General features: G+C 34.2%; 1 protein-coding gene across 1 annotated transcript in view; it reads left to right on the top strand.

Annotated features, from left to right (window-relative positions):
* The window catches only part of GBE1 (1,4-alpha-glucan branching enzyme 1), a gene marked incomplete at both ends in the record, with an annotated part of 270,361 nt that overhangs the window by 226,024 nt on the left and 31,017 nt on the right, over positions 1–13,320 (top strand). The window contains 2 exons of the mRNA XM_080696262.1: positions 8,922–9,106; positions 11,296–11,444. Coding sequence (XP_080552388.1) covers positions 8,922–9,106; positions 11,296–11,444 — 334 coding nt within the window. The remainder of the gene's footprint in view (positions 1–8,921; positions 9,107–11,295; positions 11,445–13,320) is intronic.

Here is a 13,320-nt window from a genome sequence, read left to right as displayed (position 1 = left end):
TAGAAATTTGAATGTTTTTCAGTCATGCATTATTTGCTGCTCTACCCATATTCTTTCCAGGCAATTTATCCACTCTTATGATGTCAGCTGCCTTGTATGTTTCATGTTTCTCAAGGACAAATATGTGCCTAATAGATTAAGGTGTGTGTGTGTGTGTGTGTGTGTGTGTGTGTGTGTGTCCCCATAAAACAGAGTTATATCCACAGAAGGGAAGCTTTAATAGACTGTTAAGGTAAACCCCTGTTCTATGCACTGTTAGGTTCTGTCATCAGTATATTTAAGCAGAGTAGGAGGTGAAGTTTTTAATAGTCTCATTAGGACTATACCTTATTTTTGTATGTACATAAACTTGGGAACAACAAAGAGTTACATAACATCCCCAGCATTGTGGCTGTGATAGACTTTAATTAATTTCTAGGTAAAATTAGTATGCATTACACTTTAGAGAAACAAAACACACAAACCTGCTAATCAAAATGTTCAGCTAACAGAGCTGGAGCTTTTTCATTAGTTAATATTGTCTTGAATTTCATCATTGTACCAGCTGGCTCCTTGTCAATTTATAGTTTTGGAGCTTTACATCAAACAGCAAAAAATTAATTACTGGAAAAGGAGTCCCAATAGAAATTTTTCGCTGAGAGGTTTTTCACAATTAGCCAGACATAAATGGGGCTGCATACAGAGGATATGGGGAGAGAGAGAAGGAACTTAGTAGAATTTTCTGGAGTCATTAATTAACTATAGTAGTGTTAGTGACCAGCTTCCTTTCCATGATTTTGCTTTAAAGGTGTTTAGCCAAAACGTTCAGGTTTTTCTTGTTTCTGGAAGCACTCAAGTCTGTTACTATATTGAATGTTACTAATTGAATCATGGTGTGAACTATACATTTTCTTACAAAATGTCCCAAGAGACAGCACAAAACTTGCAATTTTCCCTTCATTTTGAATCAGGGAATAGTCGATAGATTACATTACGGATTATAATGATAATCTAATGAGCAGGAAGATCACACTTTGATGGTTCATGCTGGTTACTTGTAGTGCATGTTCTGGTTTCAGAAGTGCTGTTCTTAAATGCCACAGCCATCCCTTCTGTGTGTTACACTCAGTTCATTTGGGACTTTTCTAAGCCTCTTACATGTAAAATAAACCAGCCAAACATTTTTTAAATATTTCCCTCAAAATTCCCTCATATTGTCTACTTTTTTTATCTGTTTTATATTGCATAAAATTTCTTATGACACATCTTTCTAGTTTCTAACATATTAATACAGCAAGTGGTTCTTTCACCAACATATTTAAGCTGTAGATTCCGGGAGGATCTGAATGAAAAGAACATTCTATCTCACAGTGATGAAATATAAAAACACAGAATAAGCTGGGTGTGGTGGTACATGCTTGTAATCCCAGTACTTGGGAGTCTGAGAAAGGAGGATCGTAGGTTCATGGCAAGCCTCAGCTGCTTAGTGAGGCCTTCCACAACTTAATGAGACCCTGTTTCAATATATATAACAGGCATATATATTGAAACATTATATATATAAAACATCTATATGTTATATATATATATGTGTGTGTGTGTGTGTGTGTATATATATATATATATATATATATATATATAGCTGGGGTTGTAGCCCTGACGTAGAATGCCCCTGGGCCCAATACCCAGTATCAGGGGAAGAAAAAAAAAGCAAAAAACAGGATACTTGCCATGAGTACCATTAACATTAGGAATGTGTTAACTCCTGGTTTTATTTCACTAAGTAATACACAAACATAATGTACACAGGTATACACAACATTCATATGTTTTAGAATATATGTAATATATATTTATATATGTTATATATATTATATATATATATATATATATATATGTGAATGTATATTCATTCCAATTTGGTTAAATTCAAAGGGTGATTCAGATCTTGGAGTTTCTAGTTCACTAAAATATCTATAGTAAAATCAGTTATCTTCTTGGCTATCCCTTGAATAAAGTTAGAGTTTTAATCTACTTTTGCACACAGTGGCCCTTGGTTATATGCTCATTTGGGTGGTCATATTTCACTGTATTGTCTCAAGTGCTGCCACATTTCCTAAGTAATTTGTAGACCATTGCTGAGAAGAACATTTTTAACTTTTTTTTAATGATAGTATTTTTCTTCGTTAGGTTTGTGAGCTGTGAGCTGGTATAGGATACTAACAAGCATTTTCTAGTTTTCTCTGTTCAGACAGAGAATGGTTCCCTATTATCCCAAGGTCGCTTTGAAAGTCTTTCTGTGATTTGCTTCCATTTATTTTATGCTTGTGTTTATGGTTTTGAACCAAAAATGAAATTTAATGTTGCGTTTGTCTATATTAAACCTAATTTGCCCCTTGTCAGCTCATTTACAACAGAGATTACATTTAAAAGCCACCCTGTAGAATGTTTTGCCTGCAATCACTGATAGAATTTTCATATCTTTTTCCTGTTGTATGCAACTTTCTGTATCTTTGCATTTAAAGAGTTCTTGCCAAGCCAAAAATTTTCAAAAAGTTTACATGACTCTAATAGCAATTAATGATTTGCTAATAAAATGTTTTACCATATCATACAAATATTAAAAATACTCTATTTTCCTATCTTAGAAAATTAATTACATGTTACATATTATTTATACATATTTATTAGTATTTTCTATAACAAAGTGAGCTCATATGTGAAAAAGATAAATTAAGAAAAGTTAAAATACATATAAAAACTTAATTGGGTTATGATACTGAATATTTGTCTGCTTTTTAATCTTTATAATTTACTTTTTTTGGTGGTGGTGGTGGTGGTACTGGGGTTCCTGGAAACCCTTCTACCTCCAGGCTACACTCCCAGACGTATTTTTATATTTTTATTTGGAAACAGGGTCTCTTAAGCCAGCAAGGCTGTGTTCAAACCTGCATGTTCCTCCTGTCTCTGCCTCCCAAGCTCGGGGATTCCAAGCGTGCACCACCACGTCCGGCTCTATCTTTATATTTTTCAAAGTAGTTAAATTGATCTCATGAAATGAAAGTTTTCTTAACAGATAATTTATATAGAGTACTGAAAAGTAAATATTTAAAATTGGCCTATCTTACAGGACAATAAAATTAAGTCTTAAATTTATGTAATGAAAAATCATTTTTAGTAGAATCTTAAACATATACATTAAAGAATATAATTTGTGTGTTTTAACATTTATAGGAGCAATTTTCTAACTTGTGCCTATGTCTTTAAATAATTAGTAATATTTAACATTTGAGAATTTTTCCTCTTAGAACTATATAAACTGTTTACCTTTTGAGCAGATATTCTATTTATTGAGTTTATGTTAGGTATGTAACAGATACATGTACAAAGATGAACTTACATGAGTGGTCACTTTTATTACACTGAAGTACTGTAAAAATAAAAATTACTTACTTGAGGTAAAGGGTCATATAAAATTGCATCATGTATGCATAGTGGAATACCATCTAAGAAATGTATACTTGTTGACACGGAAAATTCTGATACTAAAATTCAAAATGCTAAATGAATATGTATTTTTTCTAAAATGAATGGTAGATAGGTAGGTAGTATGTAAATAGATGTATTTTTATATAAGCATGAATATCAGTGTTGATATAGATATTTGTATCTATAGATAGGTCAGTATATATAGATGTAGATATAAATAAGAAAAATAAAACATTTACCAAAAGAGGCACATGATTATTTGGGAATATTTTAGATTGCAGTGTCTCCATTTCATTATGACTTTAAAAATAATATGAATATATTTATTATATTTAAAAACTGTATAATAATAGACATTTATTGAGCACATACTTTTGTTTTGGTGGTACTGGGGTTTCTGGAAACCCTTCTACCTCAGGGTTACACTCCCAGACCTATTTTATACTTTTATTTGGTTTGGAAACAGGGTCTCTTAAGCCAGCATGGCTGGCTTCAAACCTGTGCCATCCTCCTGTCTCCGCCTCCCAAGCATGGGGATTACAAGTTTGCGCCACCACGCCCAGCTTGAGCACATACTTTATATCTTGGGCTCTTCTAAATAATTTTTATGCTTTACCTTATTGACTTGGAATCATGCTACTCTTCAACCTTTATAATCATAGTCTATTCTACTATAACAAATCACCATGAGTAGTTGAAACTATAGACAATTATATCCTCACAGATTAGCGGCTGAGAAGTCCTATATCAACCTATTGGCAGATTCTGTGTTTGGTGAAAACTGTTCTGCCAAGACAGGATACTAAGAGGGCACTAAACTATATGGGAGAGAAGAACGTGTTGTTTTCACCTCATTAATCCACCTGAGGCAGGGAGAAAAAGAGGCAAGCCACAGGGGCTGTGACCTGCAGTCATATAGTCAAGAAGGCTGGGAGAAACTAAGAGACGGGAAGGTCATCCAGTGAAAGGTGTATTCCAGCTGGAGAAAAACTTGCTTTGAGAAGGTCCCTAAAACATTAGTCTGAAATAGAATGTGACCAACTTTCAGTTCTTCTGTAAATAACCCTTGAGAGCTGGTTCAAGAGGCTTTGCTGGCAGACATATGGGAATAATGAGGCATCCAAGAGAGCGGGTGGAGGAAAGATTCCTAACCTGATTTGTCCGGTCAATCGGGATGTGTTGTAGCAAAATTATTTTCATATTTAATTGTGTCTTTTGAGATGTAAAATAGTAGATGATGCAAATCACACTGATAACTGGCCTTGGAAAATGTGTTTGTATTATTAAAATATGAATAAACCCATCACTGAAAAATGCCAGCACTCTGAAGAAAGTAATAAGTGAAAAAAGACCAAATAGTTGTATTTTTTTTAATTCATTCCAACTTATATGCTACAGACTTGTCTGATAAAGACTCAGGGTAGGCATTTTCTTCTCAGGATGATGAGAGCCAGAAATTTAGGTCTCATCTCATGCCTTTTAGATCCATTTTTCTTTAATCAAATCAGTGATGAGTGGACAAGTATAACATCAGAGCGGCTACACTGAAAGGTTGTAGCTGTGAGATTTGTATGTCAACCACCTCACTTCCACCACTTAAAACAGCTTTATGAATCTCATTGCCCTATTATACAGATAAGGAAACTGAGCACGGGAAATATTAGATTGCCTAAATTTAGATTACTCATAAGTGGCTTCATGGTAATTTAAATCATCCTGATTTGGAAATTGGTGTCCATAGACATCACATTGTATAATTGTCATTACTTAGGCATAAAGAAATTAAAAATCTCTACACTTGTGTTTTTTTAGTTGAAATATTTAGCTAATTTTAGAATATTATAGGAAGTTGATAAAATGTAGATTCCTATCTGAGACATTCCTTGTGGTTAATGGACCAATACTACTTGGGAATGAATATTTTTAGCAGTTTTCACTGATTCTGCAGCATAATATAGACTAAAGGTATAGCTCTGATATAGAAATTTCTTCTTATTTATAGTTTTTTAGTTTTGTGTCCTTTGTCTTATGGCTTTTGTAACATTTCACATTATCTCTAAGGTATTTCTTACCCTGCTAGTCACCACTCCTCAATGCACCCTCACAGGACTTCTTTTCACTTCCAGTTCCTTGGGGTGCTGCCTGTGACCCCTTTGTATCCTAGGACTGTAGTTATCTTTGCTTATTGAGGACTTACCCATTGCTCTTACTTCCACCTGCAATTCTCTCCTGAATTTTATTAACTTATTTTTATTACTCCTACTCTAAGTCCACAAATACCTATAAATCCTTCAGTTCTTAAATTGAGCCTAACATTGAATTCATTATTTTCTCATCCCACACTTTCTTTGTCAACATATTCCCCTGGTATAGTTAATGTAGTCTTTACTCAGTCTCCTGAACTGGAAATGTCAAAATTGCTTTCAGACCTTTTTATCTTCACACAGTCAGTCAGTCATCAAATACTATTTCATCTCAGAAATGCCATTTGAATTAACATTATTTTCTTCATTCGCATTTTGCCTCATCATCACTTACACTTCATATTTCATACTAATTTTTCTACCATTCAGCTTTCTCTAGTATTCAGTCTCTTTTCCACACTGTACTAGACATTTCAATAATAGACACATTTGAACTTCCCATTACTCAACTTAAAACTAGCTTTTGCTTTCCTATTTTCTACAACATAAGGCAAAAAGTTTATAAAAACCCATCCTAATAAAATCTCATTCTGTTTGTTTTGTCTTTTCTTCTCACCCAAATGCTATTTTGGGGTAATTCCAACTCCTTACTACATCTCCCCTCTTATGCTAATATATTCATACATGTCATTCAATTAGCTTGGGATTTCTGTCACATATGAGATTTGGTAGTTTGGGGCTCTGTATTTTCATATCATTTATTTCTGCATAATATGGTATAGTTATAAGGTTCAAAAACTCAACTACTTAATCACTATAATGACCTTTCGGTATCTTAGATTGGAACAAGAATATTACCTATCTTATATGGTTGTTGAAGATGGGAAGAATTAACTTATGGGCAATGCTTTATGAGTAGTGTTTGGGACCTAATAAGTAAACACCCCTTGCTCTCTCTTCTGTGATCATGAAGATAATGATATAATATTTTCCCAATGAAGAAGGCTTAATACTGGAACCAACCTATTAATACTGGAATTAACCCAGAAATCCTCAGTTATACCAAAATAAATGTGTTTTGTCTCTAGAAATCCTGAATCCAGTTTGCAGGATAAGATAGTTTAGGTACCTCATGATATTTCTAGTCTAAGTTATCCACTCGTCAGAATGTCACTCATACATGGATTGATACTTGGACATGTACCTGCCTTCAGATTGGAGGTCCTTTGTTATCAGTAGAAAAAATGCTGTAGCTACAGTACTGGAGTAGAGAATTTTCCCAGTTGAATGGTTGATGGAGCAAACTAATTGCAATGTACCTTGGGATTATGTGAATTAGGCTCCAGCCCCAGGCAGGAAGATTAATTGCAACAGAGGGATGGTCCATATGTCAATATAAAGCATATATCGTCAGTGTAGGCAAACAGAGTGAAAAATTTGGGTCTCTCCTCTGACATACTATGTACAAAATCTTAAGAAATATTGTCTTTTAGACTGAAATATTAGATTTTAGTAAAGTGTTCCACAGATTAATTTTTGTGAAATTTACAAGAGACCTATTTATTTGGGCGCTATTCTTTTCTTTGATGGTTCTGGTTCTTAAAAGTCAAATGTGTATTGTAGGGCTTCTTAGCATAGTTTATTGTTTAAAGCAACTCCATAGTAAATCATTTTGAGTTACATACTAGCTTATAAGTTTTTATTTATTAGAATACTAATATACTAGTTTCCTTGAAGTAAGATACATTTGTATTTGCTATATTACTTTCTCATTCATAAGGAAAATCTATGGCTTATAAAATTATAGCACTAAAGTGGTATATTAAAGTAAATCTTGAAATTTCTTAAATTTTAGGAGAAAAAAAACCCTTAAAGTATAGATCCAACTTGGGGAAAAATATGAATCAATATAATAATAACTAATATTTCAATTTGATGATCAGAGTGAAGACTGTATACACATCATTGTTTTATTTCATTTTTTAATTTTATTGGATTACTAAGTCTTATTATTATAAATGAGAAATAATATAAAATGAATTCCCAACTGAGTTTCCCAAGCTATACATACATGAATGAGTGTGAGTGCACGCACACACACACACACACACACACACACACATGCACACATGAAATTAAAGATACATATCTGATAGTTACAAGTAGATCTGAAAAGGAAAAGAAAAAATTAATAACTGAAGTAGTGGCTTGGATATATGTAGCACCTAAAATTTACAACAAACTTACCTAACATGATGTGTTAGATATATCTATGGATTTTAACCCTGTTTTTTGTTTTTGTTTTTTTTTTTTTGGTGGTGGTGGTGGTTTTTTGGTGGTACTGGGGTTCCTGGAAGCCCTTCTACCTCCGGACTACACTACCAGACCTATGTTATACTTTTTTTTTTTTTTTTTTTTTTGGAAACAGGGTCTCTTAAGCCAGTGGGGCTGGCTTCGAACCAGCGCTATCCTCCTGTCTCCACCTCCCAAGTGTGGGGATTACAAGCATGCGCCACCACACCCGGTGTAACCCTGATTTTTGGAACACACCTGTAATACCAGAAACTTGGGAGGCTAAAGAAGAACTATCACAAGTTTAAGGCTAGCCCGGGAAACTTATTAAAATCTCAAAATAAAATTAAAATGATCTGGGGATATAGTTCAGTGATAGCATTTGACTAGCATGTATTCAACCCTGGGTTCAGTCCACAGAACTGCAAACAAAAAAAAAAAAAAAGAAAACAAAAAGAAAATCTGTGGACTTGTGGATTTTCATTAGAAATAAATTTGGATTGCCTTTTAATTTATTATCATCTGTGTAAGGTTTGACAAATCCTTAACTGACCAGATTTTATATTTCTCATCTATGAAATGAATACAATAGACAGTTCCTTTTAGAATCAAAACATAAGGCACATATAAAGCCTCTAAAGCACTGGACAGATTTCAAAGGTTATAGATAAAGAGATTTCAGAAATTCCTCAAAGATATCCTAGATTATTTCAGAGATGAAATAAAGGCCATAGATGTAATTGGCTTCCTTTATGCATGTGGAAACCAAGATGTGTAACCAGTAACGAGTGGACATGCTGAAGCTGGAACCTGGGCTTTCAAGTTCAAATGCGGTGCTTTCTGCTCTAGTCTAGACCATGCTGTTTTGGACCCAGACCTGTATATTATTCACAGGTTACAGCTGTGCTAGATTATAACCTGGACTTATTTTATAGAATTCAAAAACATATAATTATGAAGCTTTTTAGTAAGAAATACTAGTATATGTAGGTAATATTTACATTTTTTTAAATACAGGTAATGAATTTGGGCATCCCGAGTGGTTAGACTTCCCCAGAAAAGGAAATAATGAGAGTTACCATTATGCCAGAAGGCAGTTTCATTTAACGGATGATGACCTTCTTCGCTATAAATTCCTAAATAACTTTGACAGGGATATGAATAGACTGGAAGAAAGATGTGGTTGGCTTTCAGCTCCACAGGTAAGCGCTTGACTCTAAATGTGATGTTTTAGTCACCAACACTGTACATGCTTGGAATGGCAATGGACCTAAATCTACATGCAGATCTCCTAAGCAGCATGTTATTATTCACTGTGTAGTGCCCTGTAACATCCTTCAGGTTGTCAAAACATGTCACTGAAATCTCTCCACTAGATAATGAAAATCTTCAACATAATGCCCTGCTCATTTTACTGGTTAGTTTGTTGTTATTGTTTAAGTTTAGTAATTTTTATTTCAATTGGTTAAAATGAATGACAAAAGCTCTGCATGGAACCCATTTTGGAAATTGCTGTGGGAACATCTTAATTGTTTTGACTATTTTTCTTTATATAAATAATTGTGTTGTCATAAAGAAACTACTTCGACAACATTTACTTCTTTATTTCTTTTTCTTCCTTCTTTACCAGTCTCTAACTTGTCATTTCAGTAGATGGCATTATACCTGTGTGCTGCTTTGTATTTTTCATGAGCCTGACTCTCCTCTAGAATTAAAGTCTCAGTTTTCAATAAGTTTTAGAAAATGTAATTAACAGGTGCAAATTTTATACAGGCTTTTTCTTCCTTGCAAAAATTAGCATATAGTATGTGTTAGTTATAACCCATTTATGCTATGTTGGTGCTGTTTGAAATTACAGTTGTGTTTTTACTTTGGTGTCTATGATTGTTTTTTTTCCAGTGGCTGAACAAAGGTATTTATATGTACTATAAGATTGTCTGCATAACACATATGCCCTAATCATGTTTATTAGTGCTATTTCTAGAAGAGAGAACAAAATGAAACTTCTTCCCTGTAGGAACAATGTTGAATATCAAAAGGCACACTGTTTTCTCTAGAGCCTTAGTTCACATTTCAGAATTATCAAGAGCAATGCTCCTGATATGCCTGGCAAAAACATCCTCTCAAAGCTGGGTTGAGGTGAGGGTGTTACTGAGAACACAAAGCTTTTGCATAACCAAGTATAACTACATGATGCATAAAACAAGGAAGTTTTCAAAGGTGATTTCTTTTCAGACCTTTTCTTTTTATTATGATAACGAAGGAAGCCCAGCAGGGTGGGGCACACTTGTAATCCCAGTACTTTGGAGACTGAGACAAGAAGATCACAGGTTTGCAGCCATACTCAGCAATTTAGTTAAGCCCCCCACAACTTAGTGAGCCCCTGTTTTAAAATATAAAAGTAAGATAGGGCTGAGGGTATAGCTCAGAGGCAGAATGCCCATGAGTTCAATCCGCCGTACCACACACAAAAAGGCCCCCAACATATTGTAATGAATTTAGATTGCCACTGAATCTGTCAATATTTAATACATATATAAAATTTTGGAGATATGTTTAACTTCAGAAACTGGATATATTATAATAAAATTTGAAAAGTAATTTTATGTACTTTGTCACATTATCTTGAAGATAAAAGCCTTAAAGAAATTTCACTTATAAATAGAGCTGACACATACACACAAATGTGTTATATATTATTCAAGTACCATGTTTTTACTTAAAATCTAATTCATTGTCAAGTGGCTTATAGGGTTTATATGCTCTTTAAGGAATTTTTGACACTCTCATTGATTTAGAGTTTGATATGGTAAAATTATTATCCAAAAGTATAAAGTTCTTAAATTTTAATTTTTTACTTAATGACTAATGCATCTACTAAGAAACACAAAACAACTTGGGAGACTGAGACAGGAGGATCACAGGTTAAATCCAGCCTCAGGAACTTAACAAGGCCCTCAGGAACTTAGTGAGAATATGAATAGGGATGGAGGTATCGCTCAGATGTAAAATGTCCCTGAGTTCCACCCTAGTATCCCCCCATACACACACAACCTCAGAACAAGTGGTTTTTTTTTTTTTTTAATTACTTGTAGCATTATACAGCTGTTATTTAAATGTAATGTATGAGCCAGGCGTGGTGGCGCACGCTTGTAATCCCCGCTCTTGGGAGGCGGAGACAGGAGGATCATGCTGGTTCAGAGCCAGCCTTGCTGGCTTAAGAGACACTGATTCCAAATTTAAAACTATAAAATAGGTCTGGGAGTGTAGCCCGATGGTAGAAGGGCTTCCAGAAACCCCAGTACCACCAAATAATAATAATAATAATAATAATAATAATAATAATAATAATAAATGTAATGTATGTTTTAATATGTTTTAATCCTTGCAGGCCTATGTAAGTGAAAAGCATGAGAGCAACAAGGTCATCGTTTTTGAGAGAGCAGATCTTCTTTTTATTTTCAACTTCCACCCAAATAGGAGCTACACTGATTACCGCGTTGGAACAGCATCACCTGGGAAATATCCTTTTTATTACCAGTAAATATGCCTGTCTGAATTTAATTTTTTTATTATTATATCAAAGTATAAGCAAGATTGATGCTGATCTTGGCAATAGCAGATTTTCGTTTCCTCATCTGAAAGATGAGCTTTGCTCTGCTTACTGACATTGAATTTTTTCAGAACTTTGTTCAGAATCTCAAAAAGGTATGATAATCAACATTTTAATAATAATTTTGTTATAATAAGCAGTACAAGGGACAATTCACTGTAGTTTTTCTTGTTCAAAATGTTGTATAAGTTAGCTCAGAATCATCTCCTTTCTGAGTGGAGAAGAGCAGAGAGCTGCTGTAAGATAGCTTCCCTCCCACTTCTCTATCCCTTTTCCTAAAATATAGGAGATGGCTCCCTTTCATAAGACAGAATGGGTAAGGAGTCGGGACAGGGATCTGGTGTCAACAGAAATAGCAGAGAGAATGTTTTTTATATTCTCTCTGTATACACCTCCCCATTTTTTGTTCCTTTCATAGATATTACTACAAAGCTTTATACTGTGGTAAATACTGTAAAAATGGGACTTCTCTTGGCAGATACGCTGCTTTCATAGAGCATTAAAATAGTGAATAGAACACATATCATTAATTTTAAATTTAGAAATTTTTGCAGAGGAAGAGTACAGTATATTTTAGATCCACACAGAAACGTGAAAAAAAATTGTAGCAGATTCAGGACTTGTCAACAAATCAGCGCAGAAATAATTTACTTCTTCCCCGAAGCCCTAACAATGTTTAACATCTGCCACCTGAGCAAGATGCCTAACACCAACATGAATCTTCGTGGTGTCTCCAGCTACAACAAAAGAAACCCTCTGTTCAACTGACTCAGACAAAAAGGAAAATGTGTTTTTACACAATAAAAGTTCTAAGGATAAGTGACCCTAACACTGTCCAACTTCAGCTGTCCAACTCTCAAATTGTCAGCAATGTCCCAAGGGTGGCATCTGATAGAGTTGTAAGACGAGAGCCGTGATTTTAAGTATTACCACCTTCAAACACAACAAAACAGTTTTATTTTTTGTATGTCTCTTTTCAAGTATGAAGTCATTTCAAATTTTCTTTTTTAGTTTATTGACCATAATTGGATCTCACATTCTCGACAGATCTTCAGGAAGCAGAATAGCATGGTTTAATCAGAATTATCCCTGAGCTTCAGAAAGTAAACTCATTGATAATGTAGACACATAGGCAGAATGCTGCTCTGCCAGGAAGAAGGACCTGTAGCTTGCAGAATGGACCACGATCTTCTGCCACCCATAGGCATTGAGGGAGGTGAGAGACCATTCCCTACTTTCTCCCTCCCCAACCAACCATTCTCTCACATGAGACAGGACATTTAGGAGAGGAGATTTTATTTCTGATTATACAAATGTGACCCACTTAACCCAGAGAATTTCTATGTTATCTGTCTCTTGTGCATTCAAAGAAATCAATATGATTACCTGCACTAAAAAAGTATTGTACTGTTCTGGGAAGCAAATGTTTTCACCATCTCCATGAAGAAATGCAAACAAATACTGGATGCCTAGTAACCTTTGCATGACATTTTTAATTTTGTTATTGCTAAAATAATGTTTCAAAACTAAAATTTTCTGTTCCTGATACTATAACACTACCAAAATGCAAATCATTTACAGATTATTTGGTATCTTCTATAATCTTTGTTGACATATTTACTGCACTGCTCTTAATTCGAAGTGGAGGAGACAAAATGAACAAAACCAAAGTGTGGTGTTATTTTACTACAACAAACAGTAAAGGAGCAAAACACATTTCATGGGAGAGTAGAGGTCAAGGAAAAATAAAAATAGGGATAAAGAAAGAAAAATATTAAGAAAGATTTTATTATGATTTGAATA

This window comes from Muscardinus avellanarius (genome assembly GCF_963383645.1).
Source record: "Muscardinus avellanarius genome assembly, chromosome: 5".
NCBI classification, from domain to species: domain Eukaryota; kingdom Metazoa; phylum Chordata; class Mammalia; order Rodentia; family Gliridae; genus Muscardinus; species Muscardinus avellanarius.
This window is presented reverse-complemented; position numbering and strand designations above follow the sequence as displayed.